At 35.4% G+C, this 26,279-nt stretch overlaps 1 protein-coding gene across 2 annotated transcripts in view; it reads right to left on the reverse strand.

Moving 5' to 3' along the window:
- ADAMTS3 (ADAM metallopeptidase with thrombospondin type 1 motif 3) overlaps positions 1-26,279 on the reverse strand; it is a 292,103-nt gene that overhangs the window by 10,273 nt on the left and 255,551 nt on the right. The window contains exons 8-20 of one of the 2 annotated variants that reach the window (XM_081234496.1): positions 25,765-25,870; positions 25,214-25,357; positions 24,461-24,593; positions 22,881-22,994; positions 20,736-20,881; positions 19,611-19,786; positions 18,314-18,447; positions 16,643-16,766; positions 14,582-14,665; positions 13,215-13,295; positions 11,265-11,428; positions 5,257-5,422; positions 2,517-2,649 (exon numbers count right to left, since the gene is read on the reverse strand). In XM_081234496.1, the coding sequence (XP_081090622.1) occupies positions 2,517-2,649; positions 5,257-5,422; positions 11,265-11,428; positions 13,215-13,295; positions 14,582-14,665; positions 16,643-16,766; positions 18,314-18,447; positions 19,611-19,786; positions 20,736-20,881; positions 22,881-22,994; positions 24,461-24,593; positions 25,214-25,357; positions 25,765-25,870 (1,705 nt within the window). The remainder of the gene's footprint in view (positions 1-2,516; positions 2,650-5,256; positions 5,423-11,264; positions 11,429-13,214; positions 13,296-14,581; positions 14,666-16,642; positions 16,767-18,313; positions 18,448-19,610; positions 19,787-20,735; positions 20,882-22,880; positions 22,995-24,460; positions 24,594-25,213; positions 25,358-25,764; positions 25,871-26,279) is intronic. The other variant, XM_081234495.1, reaches the window with a different exon arrangement.

Here is a 26,279-nt window from a genome sequence, read left to right on the forward strand (position 1 = left end):
ATCCCAAATTCTATGTCCAAATTCAATGTCAGTGCCCCAGCCCTCTCCAAATTAGCTATGGATACAATATTACAGACAGTTCGTCATTGCATATGTCCTAAAGGGTTGTCACCATTGATTCCCACTAGGTAATCAATCTGTTAGTATGTAATGGAGGCATACTATTTATCCTTTCCAAAGTTACTTTCCCTGTGCAATTTTTTTTCTTTTTTGTATGTATGGAGCACCAAAATATAAACAGGTTAAAACCTTGGCAGTCTTTGCTATTCAGAGTTTAAGACTGCTATAGGTTTTCAACTGGCAGTAGAATGAATTGTGGCAACTAAGAAATTACTCAATTTTGAAGGCTTTCACTGTGACTCTCATTTAAAGATAGGTGTTAACATGAGAAGTATATACTTCATAGTCATAGATACTTTTTGTTACCTTTATTCCCTCCTGAAATTCCCAGAATGACAATAAAAAAATACATAAAATGGCATATACTCATAAAGTGTTCAGCATGATGGTTTGATTTACATATATTGTTAGATGACTACCACAACAGGTTTAGTTAAATCCATCATCTCATATAGATGCAAAGAAATAAAAGAAAAAAAAATTCTCCTTGTGGTGAGAACTCTCAGGATCTACTGTCTCCATAACATTTCTATGTATCATACAGCCGTTTAATGCTGCATTCTATACACATGTGAACAGCCAATGTTCACCAGACATAGAAAGTCTCTAATGCAAATGCTGAATGAAGGGAAAAAAGAAATAGAAGAAGTAATACACAAAAAAGCAAATAATCTTTAAGAGCCTAAGAAAGATAAATGAATATATTACATCTTTGAAATAAGAATCAAATGTCTGGAAAACAGAACATTTGATAAACAAAACAGCGCTTGGATGTTAAAACTCTCTTGGATGTTAATGACATAATAGCAAAAATGGAAAAATTCAGCAGGAAGAACAGTAAATACCAGGAGAGAAAATAAAAGAAAAGAGTTAGATCTGTCTAGAAACCCTAACTACAAATTTCCCAGAAAGAATACTGAAAATCATAGGGGAAACTTTTCAAAGAAAAAATACAAGAAAATTTCCCAGAGGTAAAAGATATTAGTTTTGTGTTTTAAAAAGTCTACAAGTATACAGCACAAGAGATGAGAAAAAATGAGCATGAAGACAGTTTATCACTATGAAATTTCAAGACACTAGGAACAAAATGATCCTACAAACTTTGAAAGAAAGAAAAAAAAAGAGGTCATATAGAAATAATTGAGAATTAGAATAGCAAATGACTTTTCAAGAGCATAACTGGAGTCTAGAAAATAATGGAGCAAGTTTATAAATTCTGAGAAAAATATATTATATGTTGGAATGGTATACATACGTGTGTATCCAAATGGTCAAGAGTAAGAGTAGAAGAAAGACTTCTTATATACCCTTATACTTTAACCTCTTATATACTTTTCTTAGGTGTATAGAAGCTTAATTCTTATATAAAATTTTTCCTTTGTATATAGTTTTTTCATGAAATGACTGAAAGATATACCCTACCAGAATGAATGAATACTCTAAAAGATAAAAAGGATGCAGAAAACAGGAGGTCCAATACAAGAGACATGCAGTAGGAATCCCTTGGAGGATGGTAAAAAGAAGCCCCAGGAAGGAAGCTGTGTACGAGCTCAGGCAGGAGCTAGAACACAGAGAACTCTCTGGGACATGTCTCTAAGAAGACACAAGGACAGGATACTTGGGTGCGTAGCATTTAGAGGAGAAGAGTTTGGGGATGAACTAGTGAAAAGTAGTAGAAAATGATACATAAAAATCAAGACATTCACTAACTCTAGGAGAAACAAAGTTTAGTAAGAAAAGAAACATAAGCAGAGCATGCTAAGTGACTCAACTGTCAAGAGAGACACATGTTGTTAGAATAATATGAACTCTGAATATCAATATCAGTATTGATACACACACACACACACACGCACACACACAAATGAATCTATACATAAAACAGAAAGAGACTCACAGACATAGAAAACAAACTCAAACTTATGGTTACCAAAGGGGAAAGGGAGGGGAGGAGGGATAAATTAAGAGTATGGGATTAACAGATACAAACTACTATACATAAAATAGAAAAGCAACAAAGATTTACTGTATAGCACAGGGACCTATTGATATATTCAATGTCTTGTAATAACCTATAACGTAAGATAATCTAAGAAAAAATACATAACTGAATCACTTTGCTGTACACCTGAAACTAACACAATATTGTAACTCAACTATATTTCAATAAAAAAAGAGAATAATAAATAAAAGCAGTTATTTTTGAGAAGCAGAGATATGGGAAAAAAACCCACAGGACTACAGCTTTATATAATTCCTGTGAAATGATCTGATCATTGTAACCAGGTATATGCATTAGCTTTGACTAAAAGTTAAGTTAAAACTAAAAAGAGCTAAAGACATTTAAATCCTTTTTTTTTTGTCCTCAGTATATGATAGTTAAAATAAACACTTACAGTGGATGTGTACACTCTTGAATATTGCACATTCTTCTAATAGGTTTTGGTTTTTTGTTGGCCTCACAGAAGCTACGATGAACCATTTTATTATCACTTTTCCTACGGCATCCATATTTAGTGTACTGGAAACCTGGTAAGGGAAATAGATTTCTTTGGATTTAATCACTTATTCATTCCATCATACATTGGATCATTCACTCATTCATTCATTTATCAAATATTTATTGAGTCATAAGTCAGGCACTGATCTAGGTGCTGAAGTTTCAGAAGCAAATTAAATAGTTAAATAAAAATTAAATAAACAAAATCCTTTATCTTTAATAAATATTACAAAGTATTAAATAGCAACTGCATGCTTGTTAATAAACTAGACCCTGATAAACAGTCTCCTGTGAGAGTCAGATATGAAAACTATGGCGACAATACCCAGTAACATAGGCTTCTACAGAAAAGACATATAGAAAATTGTAGGTCTCTTTGAATGGCTGAAGTACCATATGTGAAGTGGGTGGGAGATGGGAAAGGATCTGTTCTTAAAAGCCTTGAATGCCAGACAAATGTTTGGACTTTATCCAGGGAGTTATTGAAGGTCTCCACAAGCACTGACTTAGACGTTTAAAAAAATATATGTGTATATATTTTTTAATTTTGAAAAATTTCAAATCTACAAAAAAGGTGTAAGGAAAGCACAATGAACATGTTACATGCCTTGCATCTAGATTAACTTTGTGCTACCGTGTCACCATATTTGATATATATTTATATATATATTAGTTATAATATATAAGACACATACTATATATACATTTATATATAAAATGTTGCTGAACCATTTGAGAGTAAGTTGCTGACATCCTGATTCTTCACTTCTAAATACCTCAGCTCATAACAAGCACATTCTCTTACATAACCACAATATAATCTTAAAATCAGAATATTTAACACAAATATAATACTATTATCTAGTGTAAAGACGATATTCAAAATTTATCAATTGTCCCTAGAATGTTCTTTATAGCAATGTTTTTCCGATCAATGATCATGCACTGCATTTAGTTTTCACAGAATTAGTTAGGAATAATTTCTGAGCCTCTTTTTGTCTTTTAATATTTTTGAAATGTATAAGCCAGCTATTTTGTAAAATGTCCCACAATTTGGGTTTATTTGTCAACTAATGATTAGATTCATTCAGGTTTTCACTTTGGGCAAGAATATTACATAAATTATGTTGTGTCAAATATCATATATTAACTCATATATGTGGAATCTAGAAAATGGTACAGATGAACCGGTTTGCAAGGCAGAAAGAGAGACACAAACGTAGAGAACAAACATACGGACACCAAGGGGGGAAAGGAGGGGTGGGATGAACTGGGAGATTGGGATTGACATATATACACTAACATGTATAAAACAGATAACTAAGGAGAACCTTCTGTATAGCACAGGGAACTCTACTTCACTTCGCTGTACAGTAGAAACTAACACAACAGTGTAAAACAACTATACCCCCGTAAAAAAAAGAATTATGTTGTGTCTTTAGGGTAACACATTAGGAGACTGAAGGATCTGAATCAGGGAAATAATATAATTCTATTCAAATTCATTCATTCATTCATTCATTCATTCATCCATTCAAGAAAGATTACCCTGGAAATAAACAAAGAGAAGAAAATCAAATTTAGTTGGCTAGTTAAGAGACCTTTGCAATAACCTTCCCTTCCAAAGTTGTGAAGGAAACCTGGTGAGGGAGGAATAGATCTGGTAGATATCAAAAAAGTGTTTCTGATAAGTCTTGTGACCAAGTAGATGTTGACAATACAATAGAAGGGAGGATCCAAATTAAATAAGCATCTTGTGATGAATAAAGTGTCATTTAAAATAATTATCTAAAAACATTTTATGCCCCCTCTGGAGAAAAAAAAATCTTTGAATTTAAAATTATGAAATATTTACCCAGGCATTCCCTATACAAACAACAAAATAATTTCTTGTGCTCAATTAGTCAGTATCCTTGTGAGAGAATTCTGTCTAGGCCAGTTCTATTCTGGAGTATTTGTTGTTCTGAACTAGAGGAATGGATGATGGCAGAGATTGAGAAACTCTGAGAACAGCTTAATGGATCTACTCTAGAGAGAGCAGAGAGGCAGCAGAATGCAGTACAGACATGTATGAAGCCAGACTACCTCCCTGGGTTTGTATCTCATGGCCCCAGGCAAATTACTGATCTTCCCTGTGCTTCAGTTTCCCTATCAGTATGATAGAGGTAATAATAGTACTGACCTCATAGAGCCATTGTGAGCATTCATCATTAATATGTAAAATGGTATCTGGTACATAGTGCAACTAAGAGCTCTTTCATTATTAACACTGAAAAGAAATGCATAGGTATGGAAAGTAAAAGTGGAAAAGAAGAAAGGCAAGAACCAGAGGACACTGAATTTGGGAGAGTCTGGAAAGAGTAAAGTGACTAAGGGTAACACTACATGGATATGAGACAAGGAGGAAAGGCAAGGGTAAAATCCCCTTGGTAGAAGGTCTACCACTGTTATGAATGGATTCCTATCCTTTGTAGGTCCTGAGATTTCAGTCAAAATGCTTTGTATTATTCAGTTTTGGTTATAGTTGGTGTTTCTCAGATTGTGGCCTCAATTAGAGACAATCCTTAAGGCAGAAGGAAGAAGATTGGCTTTTATATGAATTACATTTTAATATAATAAATGTGTTCAATTGTTACCTCCACCACAGGGTTTGGAACACTGAGACCAGCTCTTCAATGCCCACTCAAAAGTATCTAATTCTTCCTGGATGACATTGTTGTTGTTGATTGTAGGTGCAGAGTCCTCATGGATGATGTACTTATATGTCAGGCTAGAGCGCGTATCATTCTCTTGAGGTATAATCTAACATACACATGAAATAGATATGTAAATCACCTGAGAGAGTTTTAAATTTGAATGAAAAAATTACAAATAGTTCAGAATGTGTATCTTATTAAAATGGGAAGACTTTCAAGTAGTTTCTAAAAATAGAATGTTTTTCTATCACTAAAGTACAGGTATGCGCTGTTTAAGAAAAAAAAAAGCAAATATATAAAATATCTTAACATTAAAAAGTAAAAAAAAATCCACTGAAGGGTAAGAAAAAAATTTGTATTATAAAAATAATAACCTTACAATAAAATTCACCACAAATTTCCTCAAGTTATATATCTCCTGAGTGTACTTAAAAATTATTGTTTGAAAGACTATTTTGTTATGATAATAAAGATAATAATGTTCCATCCAGAAAATATAGACACCATGGAAAAATATAAAGAAAATAAAAATCATCCATAATTCCAGTAAACCAGAGAAAACTAAAGTCACTTTTATTATTTTGGGATATAGCCTCAAGATATTTGCATATTATCTGTGTGTGTGTGTGTGTGTGTGTGTACACATACATACTTTTCTGGTCTTGCTTATTTCACTTAATGTGTCACACACATTTCCCAAGACAGTAAATATTCTTTGAAGACATACATTTTTTTTTTTTTTTTTTTTTGTGTGGTACGTGGGCCTCTCACTGTTGTGGCCTCTGCCACTGCGGAGCACAGGCTGTGGACGCACAGGCTCAGTAGCCATGGCTCACGGGCTCAGGCGCTCCATGGCATGTGGGATCCTCCTGGACCGGGGCGCGAACCCATGTCCCCTGCATCGGCAGGCAGACTCTCAACCACTGTGCCACCAGGGAAGCCCTGAAGACATACTTTTAAATGTCAGCATAGTGTTTAATCCTAGTGTGCGTTATTTAATCATATAAATGAATATTTATATTTTATCCCCAGTTTTGTGATGATTTCTGATTCTCTTTAGTGTGCTAAAGGGTACAAACACTTTTTTATAGCTCTCATAATAGACTAGTGAATGGCTCTTCAGAATAGTTAAACAATTATTACTTTCATAATGAAAGTATATGACAATGTCCCCATTCAGCACTGCATATTATATCATTTTCCTCTTTGTTAACCGAATGGGCAAAAGATTGTTGTTTTAATCGTTATTTATTTGATAAATAGTAAAGTTTAATTTTCCTAAGTTTATTGGTCACTTGTACTTTGCCCACTATGTGTTTCATGTTCATGTCAGGTCCTCTTTTTTTTATTGCTATACATACCTTCTTTTCCTAAATAATCTATGCAACAGGAATATTAATCCTTTTTATAAGAAACTTTGCAAACATATTCTGTTTTTTATTTGATTTTTAGTTCATTAGCAAAGTACTCTTTTTAAAAAAAATAGTTTTTACTGACTTTCATGTAGCTTTTATAGGATTATATCAATTACACAAAAGGAGAAACATGTGCAGTTCATTAGTGGTTTTTTTTTTTTTTTCCGGTACGTGGGCCTCTCACTGTTGTGGCCTCTCCCGTTGCGGAGCACAGGCTCCGGACGCGCAGGCTCAGCGGCCATGACTCCATGGCATGTGGGATCTTCCCGGACCGGGGCACGAATGCGTGTCCCCTGCATTGGCAGGCAGACTTGCAACCACTGCGCCACCAGGAAAGCCCCCATTAGTGTTTTAAACTAAACTTTTAGAAACAGCTTTTGTTTGATACTAAACCCGCTAGGATGAAGGATTTGGTTAGCTGGGTTCTCTTTTTTTCCCCTTAGTCTTTGTTTTTAAAACAGTATTAAAAATTGAGCATCAATCCCTATATTGGCCCTTATATGTGGCCAGATGTCTAAGCTTTCAACCCCAGATGGCTTAGCTGCCATGCTCTGGGGCTCCGAACCTGGGGTTCCAGTCTTTCAGAGAGGAAAAGAAAGGCCATGATGACAGAGCACAGCTTGTCCATATCCCCTGTCCCAGCTACACATTTCCTTCTTATATCGCCAGCCCACATGGCTCCCTGGGGTCACACTAATATCACTGGCAAAGACTTAAGGCAGGGCTCTGAGGCCAGACACCTGTGCTCCTGGAAAAGAACGCTCTGTCATTACATACGAGTAAAACAGAGCTTCTGATCTCCAATCATTCGAACTTAAAATAATCTAAATAAAAGTTTGATTAATGTATATTTTCCTATAAAGTTATCTAACCTAAGGAAGAGAATGAGAGTCCAGAAATAAGCCCACTTAAATTTGGACAATTAATTTTTGACATAGATGAAAAGGCAATTTAATGGAGAAAGGATAGTTTTTTCAACAAATGGTGCTGGATATTGTGGTGGCTTAAAAAATGTGTCCACAAGTCTTTTGACACTTTCCCTCTCAATAAATGGAGCTTAATTCTTCTCCCCTTCGGTGAGGGGCTGGACTCAGTGACTTACTTCTAGTAAATAGCAGCAGACATGAAAGGATGTCACTTCTAAGATTAGGTTAAGACTGACTTCTGTCTTGGTTGCACTCTCTCACTTTCTCAGTCACTTGAATCACTCACTGTTGGAAGCCAGCTGTCATGTGAAAAGGACACTGAAGCAGCCAGTGGGCTCATGTAGTAAGGAACAGAAGCCTGTCAACCACCATGTGAAGAAGCTTGGGAGCAATCTTCCAAGGCCTTTCAACAACCATGTGACTGAGCTGGGAACTGAAAAGATTCTCCGCATTGGAGCCTTGAGGTGACTGCCGCCAGACCTGAGAGCATCTTCATGAGATGCCCTGAGCCAGAACTAGCCAGGTAAGCTACTACCAGATACCTGACCCAGAGAAGCTATGAGATAATACTGTTGCTTGTGTTCAGCCACCAAATTTGGGGTAATTTGTTATGCAACAATAGATAATATGGACATCCATATGCAAAACTAAGAACCTAACCTAGACAAAATGTATATAAAAATTAGCTTAAATGGTTCATAAATTTATATGATTGTAAAATGTAAAACTATAAAACTTACCCCAAAAAAGAAAATATTTTGACCTTGGATTAGGCAAAAAAAAATCTTATATAATAAGAAAGTCTTGATCCATAAAAGGAAAAACTGATAAACTGGACTTCAATAAAGTTAAAATATTTTCTTTGTGAAAGACATTACTAAGAGAAGGAAAAGAAACTACAGAGTAGAAGAAAATATTTGAAGGCCACATTTCACAGAGGACTTATATACTGAGCGTATATAAAGAACACTGAAAACTTAAAAACGAAAAAGCAACCTACTTTAACAATGGGCAAAAGATCTGAACAGAGACTTTATCAATGAGAAATAATTTTCAAATTTAAAAAAAGACTTAGAAGTGAGTGGGAAGATCTGATTTTAGATTAGTATAATATTTTTATAGGGAATCCAATAAATACTGGTATACAGAATCTAACAATATTCAAATTAAGTTGATGGCTTCTGCTTTCGTCCATGAGGAAGTAATAGAGTTGCCTTCCTGAAATTAAAAACAATAAAACTGGATAGAATATTTGAGCGAATTTTTTCTGCAATGAATAAGATGGCAAAGGACAATGATCCCTGTGAGAAGAGTAACATGCCAGGCGGGTCCTGGCTTCCTGACAGGGCCAGGTCTGGACCCTGATACTGGGAGCTGGAACCCAAACCAAGACAGCAGTCTCAGTGAACTGAGGAGGAGGGTGGAGTTCTGGAACTTTCAGGGCAGGGCACTAAAGAAAAGGGGGCTTCATGGAGGGTGGTCCAGAAAGCTGCATGGGTCTGAGACTGAGGGCTGGTCCGTGCATGCCCAGGCCAAGACACCATGCCGTCTGTGAATGAGTGGCTGCTGCAGGGCTGACAGCAGGACAGAGATACCTGAGGACAGGCAGGGCTGAGGGCCCTAGGTGTTCTTATGGCCTCCCTAACACTTCAGGTATTCAGTTAAGGCACCAGAAAGCCATGCCATAAAAATAAGAACAAAATTGAAATACACCAGCCCTTAGAAAGGATAAACCAAGCCTCAAAGGATTAGTGGGAATGGACAACAAATTAAGTACCAGACAGAATAAAACCTAGTGCTTTTAAGGAAGGCAACATAAACCAAATGCCCTGCAACTTATCATCTATACTGCTCAGTGTACAATAAAAAAGTGTAAGAAGTATGAAAATGTGAACCATAATCAAGAAAAGAAAAAGCAGCCCACAGAAGCAGACAGTATGAAATCTCAGGACTTAGAGGAAAAGTTGGACATAATGAGTGAAAATGCATGGACATCTCAGCAGAGAAATGAAAATTATAAAAAAAGAAAAAAGAACCGAATGGAAATTCTAGAAAACAAAAGTACACCATCTGACATGTAAACTTTACTGGATGGGCTCAGTGACAGATTGGAGACCACATAAGACAGTCAGTGAACTTGAACACAGTTCAACAGAAATTATCCAATTTGAAGGACAGAGAAAAGACAAAGATTACAAAAGGATGAACAAAGTCTAAGACACTTGTGGAACAATTTCAACTGGTTTAACATACATGTAAATGAGTCCCAGGAATAGAAAAGAAAGAGATGGGGAAAAAAACATAAACTTGAAGACATAATGGAAAATTTACCTCAATTTGGTGAAAAACATCAACCTACAGAGCCAAGATGCTTGGTGAACCCCAAGCCAGATACATACAAAGAACATCACAAACTAAGCATGTCGCAGACAAACTACGAAACAAACAAACCAAACCAAAACAAAAAGATAAGGAGAAAATTGTAAAATGCAGCCAGAGAAAACTGACACATTAAATGCACAGCAGCAACCAAAATGAGGTTGACTTCTCATCATAAATAACAGCTTCAAGAAGACAAATGCTACATAAATGAGTCAAAGACAGCTCCTGTATATTGGGCCCTAGGTCGCTTATTTATTCACAGCAAGTTGAGACCCACCCATTAGCTCTAAAGCCAGCTGGCACCAAACTCAGATTTTCATATATCCAGTTGTTTTAAATGTAGCCCCCAAAAGTAAATTTCTAGCCAACTGGAGCCTGCTTGCTGTGCACCCCAAATCCACTAATTATAAATAAGACTTTGTGGCTATCAGGACCCCAAGCTGCTGCTGCTAACTTTTGGAGTTCTCAGACCCAGAGTCTCCCTGCTGTGCTGCTGAGTGACATCACCTAGACACATAAACCCATTCTCGAGTTCCCCTTCCCTCACGAGTTACCTTGCCCTTGTCTCCCTCCTGATGGTGGCCCCATAAGCAAACCTGCTAAGGCATCACCCAAACAATATGTGTGGATGCTACTGCCACCTCATGGTCATATCTATGTCCTAGATCAGCCTCCAAATTCCTGGAGCTCCCTACAACAGAAAAACATCTTTAAAGTGCTGAGAGAGAAAACAAAACAAAACAAAAACTAGCCACCCCCAATTTTATATCTAGTGAAGATATCCTTTAAGAATGAGGGTGAAATAAAGATGTTTTCAGAGAATTGAAAGCTGAGAGAATAATTTGCTAGCATGCATACCTGCACCACGAGAAATGCTAAGGGAAGTTCTTTATATTGAAGGTAAAAGATACTAGATGGAAAATCAGATTTACAGAGAAAAACGAAGAGCATCAGAGATGGTAAATATGTAGCTAAATATAAAAATCTATTTTTTTCTCTTCTTGTCTTTAAAACATAACTGATTACTAAAATCAAAAATCACAATACTGTATTATTTGGTTTATAACATATATATAATAAAATATATGACAAAACTGCCCAAAGAATAAAGAGGGAAGGATACATGGAATTATAAAAAACAAGCAAGGTAAACATGTTTTGAGATAAATTAATTATAAAAATATAAACTAAACCAACTACATAGTGAGACTGTAATGCCACATACCAAGACAATAACAGGATCATGTAAAGGTCCATCGGTGTGAAGAGTTTCAATGTCATCTTCAATGTTATAATCCCATTCCACGCCAAGATCTATGAAGGTCTTCGACTTGGCTTCCTCCCCTTTGCCATTTAAAATATAGTGGCCTGTAGCCTGATTCTTAATTGCTGAAGGATGAAAAATGAGTAACCGGCATACATTTTATTTTATCATATTACAGCTTTGAAGATCCATATTAAGTCTATCCCCTTCTATAAATGAAAGACCATATTTATGAGCATCAAAGCAATCAGAATGAGTGTTACTTCTGATAGGACTCCTACTTCATTCATTAGGCATTCAAAATTCTCAAGAAGAATTCCTAACCAGTTAAAAACAGTGGCAAGATGGTTAAATAAGAAATAAAAATGAACAAATATTCCCATTTGAAAACAGTGCTGAAGAGGTCAACAGTTTCTAACCCATTGATCATACACATTTCCTTAGGAAGGTGGAAATATTTTAAAAATAATGGCTATTTCCACAACAATTAATACAAATGATTTATGCTAGGACAGAATATAATGTAATGTCTTTTTTTTTTTTTACTGTATATCTCTTTCAAGTTGAGGCAAAATATTATAGGTACTCAAAATAGTTGAACTAATTTTTAGGCCAACAAACAATTAGTCCTTATGACTATAAAATTCTAAGGTCACATTACCTACTTATATGACCAGGAAAAGCTCTTTACTGGTGATAGAATTTGTAATATACTATAGATATACTATACATTATAAAATAAAATGCTTTCTCTAATGGATAAAAAATAATAAACGGGATTTTAAAGTTTGGAGGTACATCGGCATTTAATGATGTTAGGAAATAAAATTTCAAAAGTTGTTACCATTACCGAAAATGTGCAGAAAACATGAGTAATTTTAGTTAAATGCATTTATTCCCCTTGAAATTTTTAAACTAGTCTAATTTTTCCAAGGAGAATAATCTGAATTCTAGAATGAAAAGTAGGGAATTTCAGTTACTGGAGAAAGAAATACAGCTAGACAGCAGAGACTATTTTGGAACCTAGTAGTGAATATACTTTAAATACCAAAAAGAAAAAAATTCTACGAAACACCATGAAACAATCCATTTTTTAAGTTACAAAAGTTTAGAAAAGTAATTTACTATAAATATTCATAGGTTTGACAGAGGTGTCAGTTTCAGAAATCTTCTTAGTGTTTTCATAGCTCAAGGAATACGTGAAAGCTATGTTTACATTTGTACATTCACTTTGAATACAAACCCCTTTAGAGTGACATTTCTACATGATCCTCTCATAAAGGAGGAAAAGAATCTTCTTTTAGAAATTATAAACAGGATAATTTGCAGATAATAAACAGAAAACATGCAGAAAATGAATCTGCATGTGCCAGTCAGAAACTGGACACATAACAGATATCAGGAAAATTTTTATTGGACTAGTAAAATCCAGATGTGGTTGCTTTTCAGTCAAAGAACTTAAAATGCACTAAAAAAAGAGGCATGCAGTATGGCACCAACCAAAATATCAGAACTAATTTGTCAACATAAATATGGCAAATTTTTCTGATATTATTCTTAATTTAGTGCATTTTATTAACATTTATTTTTCTCATCTCCTAATACAGAGCAAAAATGCATAACAAATTCAAACTTGTGAAATTATTTTTTTCCCTCATGTCATGATGAACCAACCCAGGTTGCACCAAAAATTAAAACTCTAGTTTTGAATATTTCTTATTTTAGAGAAAGAATAGTTGGGAGAAATGACCAACAAAAACCACATAGTAATGCATTTACATATAATTTTGAATTTATGTGTATATATAGATAGAGATACATACATATGTATCTCTATCTATATATTATTTCTTTGACATTTCTATGTTTTCAGTGCATGTTAAAGCAGAGCCAGCAGACAGAAACACTTACCAAGAATATGAGGAGAAGCCTCGTCTTCTTGGATTAACACATGTCTAGCACCAGGGGGTATATCAAACATCTTAAGGTACCCTTTGCATGTGTAGTAAATATTGGAGGGAGCAAAGAAGAAAACAAAAGCAACAACCATGGTTAGTCAGGCATTACATTCTAACTGCTCCTGTGTGCAGAAGAGGGCATCCATAAACCGAAAGAAGCAGTTTCAGAAATTAATTTCAAAGCATTGGTAGCTTTTGTGACATCTGGCATAAGATCAGAGGAATCTTTTTTTTTAATTAAGTTGAGGAAAAAAAATTAATCTAGTTTCTAACCCATTAGTCACTTATTTTGTGCTGATCTACAAATTGTGTCAACAATAATTCAGGCAAATACTATACTCTCTTGTGTCTCTCGATGTGATTTTAGTTTTCTAAACCAAGCTTTTGTACAGGGGTCCATTTTTAGTGCAATTAGTTGGTGAACTTCTTGAGATATTTTATCTGTCTATATACTATTTTAAAAGCCTAAGTAGCAAGTATAAACAGCTAAACTTCTAATTAATGAAATATCTTCAGATTTAAACACCTGCTTTATTCTAAAGAAATTACAAAAGAAAAACCAATGAGTAGCTTTCATTTATATTGTGATCAGCAATTAATTTGAAAGCTTTAAACAAGTTTTAAAGGGGAATGTTTTAAAATATGTGCTGTAGATTTGGTTGGAATATGTCTGCAGGTTATGTTGTGCATTGCCTCTACACGTACCCTAAGTTCAATCTTCTAATTGAGAAATCACAAAACCAGTATGCTGAATAGTTTGTCTTGGGTTTTAAAATCACATATCAATCATATTGCAGTCATTGTCTTATATAACAAACTTTCTTAGTATTATCATGTGTCCTAAAAATTATCTTAAGATCATTTAGAATTAAGATCCTAACCATAAATCAACAATAATCAGGGCAAATAGAGAAACCAAGATGTTTTACCTCGCTTGTAAGAAAATGAATATAGGAAGATTATGCAACTTATACACCTTCATTACATCATGAAACCTATAATTCATATATTACAATTATTGACAGAAATTCTGTTATAAATACAAAATTGCTTACGGAATCAGAAAGAAATCTGTTTTTCTGTCATTTCCTATATGGACAATTATTACCTGTGTGTAGATTTACCTAGCTCTTTTACAATATTTTTAGTGTCTTAACTAAACGGAGTGGTCATTTTGGGGTCAGGCTTTTCAGCACCTGAAATGTACCATGTTTGCCTGAGTGCAATAGCTGGAAGTAACATGCTGAAGATGCCAAGTGTAGCAAAACAGCTTGATGCCATTTATGGATGCCCATCTTTCTGCAGTTTGCTACAACTTACCCAGTACATTTTTAGCTTCCCTTGTTTCAGCAAGAGAAATATTACGAGCTCCTTTGGGTAAAGTGAAGGCGCCTCTCATCTTCCCTTAAATAGAATGTCTTTAATTAGTGGAGGGTTCATGTTTATCAAAGTCTTGCTGTTTCATTGACTATACTATAAGCTATATATATTTTATTAGGTAATATATAAAATATGTTCCATAATTTTATATGTTGAAGTCAAAATGCATTTATAACAGTTAGCTAATGCCAGTAAACTGTTAATAGTCAATGAAAGTAAGACTAAGCGTGAATGAGAAATGATATAGGGGATTTGAAGTTGAATACTTGCAGATTTCATTTTCCAGCAACTTGAATTCTTTACGGCACCTCTTGCTTAAATTTTTCCCTGTTGGAAAAGGTTAATTAGTCTATTGAATAACTACGATGATAACATTAGTTCAAAGAAATGGATGTTAGATTATCTTCAAACAGTTTGAATCTGTATGACTGATTAAAGTTTTCTTCTCTTCTTCAGAACTTGATTCACAGGTTTAGCATAATTTTTGAGGTACCTGAAAAAAAGTATCACTGCCTTTTATTACACATAATATAGAATGGATAATAATGGTAAAAACCATTTTCGTTACATTCATTCACTCTGGGAATAAAACAAATTAATTATTTTACACCTAAACGAACAATACATAACTGCAATAAAGAAAGCACGGTAAATTATTTCGCATTAAGATGGAGAAAATCACATTACTCCACCAAAACCATTGTATATGTATATAATTCTAATTCTGTTTGCTTTATTAAATAATACAATCAGTCAGAAATGGCAATATTTGATTTTTAACAATTTTCAAAGTACAAAGCATAGTAAATTATCACACAGGAATAGCAAAGATATCAGTAACTAGAGTAGGGAATGCTTAAGAAAAACACATTAGAATATAGTCACCTACCTCTGCCTAGCACTAAATATATCAAAGAGCAAAGCTGATATGTGTGGAAATGGCTTGAGCTGCGTACCTGGGGTATAATGGGAGTAAAAAGAACTAAGAGAATTACTCTATTTGGATAAAGAACAGTTTTTTTATACTTCTCATTTTTCTAAAAGGAAAAATTAGCACTATGACAATGTGCTCAAAGTAAACCAAATCTTTGTTTTTGTTTTGTTTTATCTTGTTTTCTGTTATTATTCTATAAGAGACTATATCTTGGATGTAAAAGAAGCTTTTCAAGGGAAGCCTCACATTAAAGTTATCTTTAAATGCTGAATTCTCAGAGACACTTGTCTAATAAATTTGTGGAATAACTGAATAATATTTGTTACAAATTTAAAGAAATTATTCAGTAATCAATGTTTATATCTGTCTTATGAAAATTCCAATGAATTATTATGAAAATGCTAATAATTTTGCATATTATTTGCTTTTGGTTCCATCTGACGAACCTTCACCACATGCCTGAGTCCAGGCCATTGACTGTGTAACAAGCCAAGGAATTCAAACACATAAGCAATTATACCTCAGGTTATTTTTTGGTTGTATGTACCTCAAACTTGTTTAATATAAAATTGTAAATATCATGTGAAATATAGACCCTAGATTTATAGATTTATAAATAGGATAAACTTGTTCACTTATAAAAGAAGCAAAATGAATGTAATATTTTTAAAGTTGTATTTAAAGTTTTATAAAATTTTTAACTTCTGATCAATAATTTATGTACAACAGAAAATTCAAAATAAGCATTAATTTTAATAATTAGGTTTAATGCATTTTATTAAGGACACAGAATTAAACAAAACACAGATTTTAACTAACTACTATAATTGATATTGGTTTTATTTGTTCCTTATCTACATTTAGTAGATTTATTTTTTATCATGGATACTATGAAGTATGAATTGTCAAAGTTGTTAAAATAATTCCTTAAAAGGTAATCTGAATAAAAATAAATCAGCAGCTAATTTTTTAATGTTTATAGAGAAAGTGCGGCATTCCTAAAAGAAGTCTCAGACAAATGCAAATCATGGAGAAGGATACTGAATTCATGAGAGACCTCATCTTACCAAGCTTCCTGGGTGTTCTGGTAAACGTCCCCTTCACGGTTCGACAATGGGAATTATCTCCTCCACAGACCCCACACTTATCCTCAACCTTGTTAGAACCGATTTCTTTATCACAGCCCACTTTCTGGGGAGAGAAGATATTAAATGTAGCTAATTTTAACGTGCCAAGTAAAGGTCAGCATCCTGGAGAATGATACACCATTTGTTTCATCATGGGCCCACAGACCAAAATTCCTCTCTAGCTCTGATTTTTAATCACTCAGTCTTTTAAAGAACTACTATAAAATAAAATGACTTGTACTCTGGGCAGTAAACTATAAATTTCCCTCGGTCTAATGAAGTGACTCCCCCGTCATACATAGGCAATCATCAAACATTTATGGAACGCAGAAGTTGTAGCTGATGCTGAGGAGACAAAATTAAGAGGTGTTTCTCCCTTGTTGCCTTCATATTTATAAAGATGAATACTAAAATAGTGAGTTGTCTATTAGTACAGACTTTACAAGTTGGTAAGGGATGTGAGACAAAACATCACAGATGTAGTGGAGATTTTCATAGTGCCCTGAAGGAACAGACGGTGTGGAAAGGCAATTCAAGAATAAAAAGGGATTAAAACAGAGCCATAGAAGTCATCAAAAGTGGGTTCAGATAATAATATGTGAACCATACCTAAACTAATGGAAAGTTAGTGTTGTAGGTGGTGAAGAATAGTGAAAGATCTGCAAATCACAGGCTGTGGAAGGCGTTGAATATCAGGAAGAGTTTATATTTTCACATTAATTTAACAGGGAACTACTGAAAAGTTTTCTGAACTGGGGTAGGTCCTTAATATAAATCAGTGTTGGATAATGATAATGATACTGCACTCATAAGTTTGGGATGAAAGTGAGCAGAGAAAATAGTGACAACATATACATTTAATGCACCAGATACTGTGGGAGGTGAAAGATGAATAAAACACGGATTCTACTTTAGGGAAATTTTAGTTCAGCTATGAGGCATCTGTGAATTTGAGATTCTTTTATATAACACTTTAGTTGTGCTGAAGTGAAAACAAGTCAAACAGGAGCAATGTGTTCGGTTAATAAGGATAATTTCTTATCACTTTAACCTGTGAACATGAACAAAAAGTAAACTGCATTAAAAAAAAGATTAAATGGGCAAAAGACAGTTTTTGCATCTTCACTAGTACTTCTGTTCTGATGTGGAACTCAGTGTTTAAACTTAGAATTAATTGGAAGTTGAGACAGGGAGAAAGAGAAGTTTCTATCATCTTTTAAACAAATGATAAAACACATTTAGCATTGAATTTTTTTAAAAAGACTTGGTATTGTATTAGTGGATGGCTACTATAATATACTCAAAGCCAAGGCATGGTTCCCAAGTTGTATTCCCAGCCTTGAGATATCAGAGGAAGCCGCCAAAAATGCATTTGGCTGGAAATTAGGAAAACTAATTAAATCTTGATTTTGCCAGTGACCAAAGTTTGATTTGTTAATTGCAATTTCTTCCCAATTTAGCTTAGCTACTGATCTATTCATAGATTCTCATTGTAATGTGATCTCAGATAAGAAAGAGTTAAAATATTTTTGAAAATATGCAGATGAGTGAAAGGAAAAGTAGAATTGCACACTACTGTATGAAGCTTTGGGGGAAGCAATCTGAACTCACCACACACTCTCCGCGCACACATATGCTGTATGGGTCTTTGTAAGAGCAGCGCGTTCCGTCATGCACCAGCTGTTTCATATAAGCAACATCTCCAGTCTCTTTGGATTGACAGTAAAGGTGGCATCTTTTCTTGGCTGCATAAGATGGAGGATTAAGTCGACTATGTAAAATGGTATATTTGAACAGTATAGTTTATTTTGTTTGTAAAATACACAGTTTCAATGTGGTTTCCTGAAAACAAATTGTATAAATAAATAAAGAGTAGGGGAAAAGTATGCATACTTGGCATATTTGTTTAAACCAGGGTGACCCTACGCTTTGACATCTAAACTGGGATAATTTTGACAGTGAAAAGGGGCTCTATTAATAATATACACAGGGACAATAGGTATAAACTGGGACTGTCCCAGGCAACGCAGGTCGTATGGCTGGCTACCCTAGATTTAACCACAGCTGTTCAATAAATTTCATTCAGCATCATTTTAGTTTTAGTGACACTTAGAGCACTGAAAGGGTTTCTCTTTTGTTTGACTCAAAGGCCTAGTGTAGTTTTTGCTTCTTGTAGGATCTCATTAATTAAATCTAAGTTATGTGACTCACTTCCCCAAAATAAATCAAAATAATGCATTGCAATTTTGAATTCCTACACATATGCATCTTTCCTTTAAAGCAGCTTTTAAACTGAACTCAGCAGTGTATTATATCACACAATAATTCTGTAACTACTTTTTATTCACTCAAGTAAGAAATATGTCAAGAAGTTCCCATTTGAACAGATTTAACTGAAAATTCAGGGGTAAGAAGTGAAACATGACAAGGGAATTTCCAAGTGTATTTCTTGATAACCAGTGTACGGTACAAAAGTAAAAGGTTATGAAGTGCCTTTTGTTATTAAATAATGGTCTTTGTCTTATTCCTGACTTGATTGTAAAGTAACTATATTTTTCTCTAGTTATTCAGAAAGGAGGGATAACAATATTCCAGAAGCATTTCCTAGTAGAGGGATTTCAGTTGCATGAGGGGACTCAACATCTCTCCCAGGCATTGCTTTCTACTTGTCTTTCCAGTAGTGACAGTGGCAGTGCTGCTTCCCAGGAGCTATTCCATAATTCTCACCTCTCTAGAGAAAGGCGTGTGTTAGCCTTATTCTTGGAAACCCAGGAGGACCTACCCCTATAAGCACCAAGTTTTCTAAGTTACCAAGTAGAGATCAAGAGTCCAAGGGATTGCGTGTTGACAAAGCTTAAGCTCTAAGTAACCATCCACACAGCAGGAAAAGCGAGGGCATCTTACTCACAGTCAGGATGTTCATATGGCAACCAGTGGTGTTTGGTATTCTGGTATTCAAAGTGGGAGTTACGCTGCTGGCACTGCTGGGCTCTGAAGTCCTCAAAGTGTTTTTGGCATTCTTCTGTATTACAAAGCTGGTACTCAAAATTAACACCAGGACAATCCTGACCACCATTGATGGGCCTAAAGAAAAGACAACATTTAAAAAGGCCTTTTGGCACTGGTCCAGCAGCTGAAGCTTGCAGACACAGTGCTGGAGGACAGAAAGCCAAGGCTTCTGAGCTGCCAGCACAAAGTGAATGAACTCATACTTTCTAATTTCAATCCCTTTCCAAAAGCACTATCCTCTCCCTGCTGAGGTCTGGTGGCGGGAATTCCCAAACTCAACTTAAATCAGTATATTTTAAAGCAGTGTCTTTTTCAAACAGTGTATTTTAAATGCACAGCAAAAGTATACAAAGAAACACAAAACAGGTATATGGTCCCAGGAAAATTATATTTTATATCATGTATAAAACATGTAGAAGCAACCCAAAGAAACACTGATCACAGCTCTATGCCTCTGTTTCCTAATATGTAAAATGAAAATAATAATCCAATCTTCCTTAGGGAAACACCGTGAGGATTAAATGAGTCAGCATGTTTAAAACACTTAGACCAGAGTGTGGCTCGCAGTGAACCCTCGCTGTTCTAACTACTTTAAGGATAGCTTTTCCCCCAACAGTTCCTTGGCCTTCTTTTACCATCTTCCCGTCACCCAGCTCTGAAGCATTCTTCTCCTAACTCGGAAGTGAGGGAGCCTCTGGTTGGTGTTGCTCCCGCCGGCAGGCCTGTCCTTCCTCCAGCGGGTCTCACAGCCTCGGTGCCCAGGTCCTAAGAGCACAGCCATCTGCTTTCCCCGCTCAGCTCCTTAATCCTCCTAAATAGCAATTTCTTGAACAGTTTCTAATCTTAACCATGGACTACTCTTCACAAGATTGATAAATGGGGATTTACCCAAAATAGATACTTAAACCGTTAGTTTTCATGTTCTGTGTTTTACATGTACTTCAAGAAACAGAGCATTAGCGACATGATATTGAAGCATTTTCTGGTCTATCCCAATAACCAGAATGACAGGAGTTATACTCACACTGGATTATTGCACTGGCGTGTTCTAAAGCGAACACCAGTTCCACAGGTCCGGGAACAGGAGCCAAATTTGGTCCATGATCCCCAGTTGCCATCTTGTTTTTGCTGATTAGCATTCTTCCACATGCAATGACCCTTATAGCACCACTTAGGGAAATGACACAAAGCAATCATGAAAATCATGCATATGCTAAAGCTGAAGTTCTTATACAAGGATCACCAAGTGAAGGACTTCATTTCTTTTTTTTTTCTTTTTCAGGCAAAAATACACTTAAAATTATCTCAGAGCAGTGCCCTGTACACTGCATAATTTAGACTTGCATTTTAAAGTATAAAATTAAAATTTAAAAAATAACATTCACAAGGTTTTAAATGACACATTTACCAGTATCAAACATCATAATCAATAAGGATGATCTGAGCACCCAACTTGCCCAGTAGGTGCTATTCTACCCTTCATTCCTCATTATCTATATTACTGGAGTTTTTCAAGGGCAATCTGCTCCCTTTTAAAATAATGACAGGAAACCATATGTCTTAATTTAGAAAATAATTAACATAACATATCTAAAACATATATAACTTTCAAAACACTTGTACATAATTGTTAAAATTTTCCTTCACAATGATTCTGAGAGATATATGATCTTTACCTTTCTGATGAGGAAAACTGGGACCTGGAAAGGACCATGAGTAGTGTAAGACTCTCTGACTGGAAAAACTAAGTGGGGAGTACTAAATCATGGATACTGTAGAGGCCTAGAGCTTACAGTACCCAGCACACAGCAGATGCTCAAAAGGTGTTCTTTTCCCTTCCAACATTTTGACTCACTTTTTTATCCTACATACAATGAAAGTGTTTCTTAAAACTCAACTCTGGGAAATTGAAACATAACACAAATATATTTAGGGAAGTTGGATGTCCAGAGTTGGTTTACAGAATACCTTTTTCATAAAGCAAAAATGAATCAACTCATTGTTGCTTCTGTTTTTTCAGTCAGAAGTCTGTAATACTGAATTTTCCCAGAGCAACACACTGTACAAGTTTAGCATAGTGCCTAAGAGTTTAAACGTGAATAATGGGAGATTTTATTATTATTATTATCATGCTTGTAATTCTCATAGTAAGTACAATTTATACACATTCGAAATAGAGCTTTAAAGGGCTTCAGAAGACCTAAAAGCTATATAAATCTTCTTTGCCAGGTTTTGGTCCTATCTACAATATCTTATTTCCAAACTAGTCAAAGCTCTTCAACTTGAGTTCTTAACATCCCTTTGTTTTGGGTTTCATGATCTTTCCCCTCCTGAGTAGTGTAGCTTGGCACTGGGCCAGTTTCTGAGCATTTGATCCTCACTATGCAACTTGAGATTGAAACTTCTGGGCATCTTTCCCCAAAGAGCAAGGCCAAATTTTCTGTACAAGTTCACATGACTTTATTTCTGGACAACTTTCACAAGGAATGGGATGCCAGCAAGTAAATCAAATCCCATTAGGGCCCAGATACTTGGCTGAGCTGCCACTTCCTATTCTATCAGTAGGGGGCTGTATAGTGGCCTCAAAGATGTCAAGTCCTAATCCTTAAAAGCTGTAAATGTTACCTTATTTGGAAAAGAGTTTTTGCAGATGTAATTAAGTAAGAATTTTTAGATGGGGAGATTATCCTGGATTATCCAGGTGGACCCTAAATGCCATCATATGTATCCTTACAAGAGAGGGGCAGAGGGAAATTTATACACAGAAGAGAAGGGGGCAATGTGGCCACAAAGGCAGAGACTGGAGTGGTGCAGCCACAAGTCAAGGGAGTCAGTCAATCACCAGAAGCTGGAAGAGCTAAGGACAGATTCTTCACTAGAGCCTCTGGAGAGAGTATCATTCTGCCCACACATTGATTTCAGCTCAGTGAAAACTGATTTTGTTCTTCCAGCCTCCAGAACTGAGAGAGTAGTTTTCTGTTGATTTAAGCCACTAAGTCTGTGGTAAGTTGTTATAGCAGCTATAGGAAACTTGTACACAGTGTTCATGCATCCCCACAATGAAACTTTATGTACTATGGTTTTCTTAAAAATGACAATACATGTTATTTAAAGATGATTATTATGCAACGTATCTTAAATCTTTATTGTATAAATAGATTATACTCACTTTTCCAGCAGCACATTCGGTCCCATCAAGTGGGGGTCCTTTTTTAGTCTTACAAAAGTAGGGATTATCAGGATGGCTACACCAAAGCTGTTTACATGGGTCAAAGGTTCGGAACTAGAAGAGAAAAAAACCAAACTCTCAGGGACATAGAGATGGAATGACTTGTACCAACAACACCTTCTACACAGTTTCTTCATGTCATGTTTCTTGGATATTTTAATTTCAAGTTAATAGTCAAAGTTGTGGCATGTTAAGGAAACAAACAAACACTGCCTAAGAATTCCAAGTAAAGAATACTTTCATTCCGCTTTTCTAAAATAACACTGATAAACAATGATTTGTCTGGGATTCTTCTGTTGACTTTTACTATTCTTTATGCCATTTCTATCTTATGGTTTTCAAATAGACAATATTGGGATTTTAAAAAGAATGAGTAATTATTATGAACATTTTAAATATGAAAACATTATAGTGGTTTTGCAGCTCTCAAGCCATCAAAATGGCTTCTCTTTATCCCTGAATGTATGAACCAGTCAGAAATAAATAATTAAAATGCCCATCATAATGAGCCAACCAAAAGCAGAAAATATTTGTCAAACTTTCTGTGTAAGATAATGTATTCCAGGTATAACAAAATATAAATACATTCATATAGTTTATAAAGGACTTTCCATATATTTGATCTTCATAACAATCCATGGCTGAGAAATATGGGTTATAAGGTAAGACTATAGTTATGGATACAATAAGACAGTAACAGAGACAGACCAGAATCTTAGTTTTCTCACTCTTAAGAATGTCTTTTATTTTCCTAAAACACTACATTATAATATCCAAATGTATATATAAGCACACGTATTTGTGTTACTGTTTCCTCATCCGCTCTCTAACAGTAAATACCTTATCATTCTTTAGATAAATTAAAATATACATATATATATCAAACACCAGTTTACCCACATCTTCATTGCCTATACCACTAATTATGCACATACAGACTCATGGTCATAGCTTTTTTTTTTTTTTTAATTAGTACTCATTTTGGATCTGGGTTTTTTGTTCTAATTCCTATTACCTAATGCAGAAACTATAATTTTCTATACTAGTGAGCCAAAGCTTTAGAATTCTCAGGTCAGAACATTATCGCAGGTCATTAGGAGCTGACCGTGTATACCTTACAAACAAACCAAATATCTGTATATATCTGCATATGGAGGAATTCAAACAGCAGATCAACTTCTTTTGATGAAATACTTTTTTTCTTGCTCTAACAAATAAAGCTTTCTCCAACATATAAAAAGCCCTATTCACCAGATGTGTGACTTAAGCAAGTTGCTTAATCTCTGTAAGTCTTGGCTTGTTCATCTGTAAAATAAAAGTATACCAACTCCCTTCTAGCCTGTCACAAGGATTAAATAAGATAGTATATTTAAAGCACTTAGGTTTAGCATGTACTGACATAGCAAACACAAAATCGTTGGTTCATATTCTCGCACCAGTGAGTCTGTAAATGTCACCAAACAGGAGCTAAGCAAGTAGATTTCAATATGCAAAATCTAAATTGACTGTGAGTAACATACCGCAGTGCACATTTTATAACCAACACCAAAGTCAAAACGACATTGCTCATCCATAGAATAATTGATTCCAGGAAGTTCTGGGAGTTTGGGCCAGTCATGTTCAAAAGGGTCATCAAGGAGACAGTCATAGGAACTGTAGGAAGGAAAATACTGCATGTAGTTAAATGTTCATTTTTTTATCATGTTCCAATGAAAAAGTATTCTTAGGTTACATACTCTGGAATTTCATCAGATCATAAAGCAAGGTTACAAAAGCATACCTTTTAGGGTTTTTGGTTTCAGCTCCATTTAGAAAAAGACCATTCATCTTTATTCATCACAGGAAAATAAGCCAACCATACTTAGAAACACAGTAGAACCATGACAACCTTGTTTGTGTCCCTAGCTGAACCCGCACATGGTGTGGCAGGGCAGATCCTGACCCCTATGCTACGGGGTATATAGATGGTACCTTATGCAGGCATCGCATGACCAACCCCTCCTCAAATCAACTTTGACCATTAGTCAAAGATTCCATAAAGAATTTACTAAAAGGAAATCACAGTAAAAAAATTCACTTAAATTCTAGGCTCATGGCTTAAAATATTGCAATTACATTGTGGAATTGTGCCAAAAGCTGAGTCACAAGAAAATGTTTATCATGAACAAAAGTTTTCATTCCCTGGGAGTTTGGTTCTGATCAAGGTCCTAAGAGCCAGTTTCACATCTGTATTTCTACTATAACATTCTCATGACACGCAGAAGGAGACATACTGAATGTATCTTTTCAGTTCTTGGCCGCTGCAGCGGGACCAGTGGTAACGATGAAACGCTGCTTGCACCAAAGGAGCCATGACACTTCCCATGGCAGTCTCATCACCGCACCTGTTGCCTTGTCCATCATGCTCCATTCCCAGCCTAGAACACAAAGCGAGACCTTACTGGTAAGAATCATCATAGGGGCCATGGCTTTGGCGTAATTTCTGTTTTGGAAATAAGTACAGGAAAATAGGTGTTTTTTAAGTTAATGTGGCTTTTGTGGAGAAGTCACAGACACTGTGAAACTGAGAGCAATCTGACACAAATGCCTTTTTTATTCTATAGCTATGAAAAGCCCAGGAGTGTCTCTGCAAGCCAGAGTCACTCATTTAGTTTCAGTGCATGACCTCTTCACTGTTTTCAGCTCCTCAAACTTGGCAAGGGATGAGAGTTGCATGCTGGCATGCACTCTGACCAAAGTATGAACAATACTGAGAGAAGCAGACAGAAAAGACCTTGTTTTTTTCTTTTTTCTTTTTGCTTTATAGCTGTCGGCAGTGACTTACACATGGCCAGTTTCATGGGCTACTACAAAAGCAGATGAAAAACCATCCTCATGATTCAGGGTACAACTTCTCACTGGATGACACATGCCTGTGACTGGAGCATATCCTGTAGAGAATAACAATTACTTTCATTTTCATTTTATGAGAAAACCCATTAAGAATTACTACTGGACCTTTGCCTAGGCGGGGAAAAAAAGCTTTTCAGGAAACAGAGGCAGTATTATTTCTCTGCTAGCATTGCACCACATTCTCTTGGGAAAGCCACAGGTAATGGGCTCTAAAAAGATTCATTGGGTCTGCATTTTCTCCTCTCCTAAGGGAAGGAACTGCCTGGGGTTACCATTCTGTTCTGCCCACCAACTAAGCTCTGTCTTTCTGCTGTAGTGAATGGTCCTTCATATCACGGTACTGATGAAGGGAGCCAGAAATTCCATCAACGTTGAAAAGAAAATGGTCAGTCTAATTTTTTCCAAAGTCTACATCAGACTTTATTAGATAAATGTAAGCTGACTTTG

This window comes from Mesoplodon bidens, assembly GCF_964165515.1.
Source record: "Mesoplodon bidens genome assembly, chromosome: 1".
NCBI classification, from domain to species: domain Eukaryota; kingdom Metazoa; phylum Chordata; class Mammalia; order Artiodactyla; family Ziphiidae; genus Mesoplodon; species Mesoplodon bidens.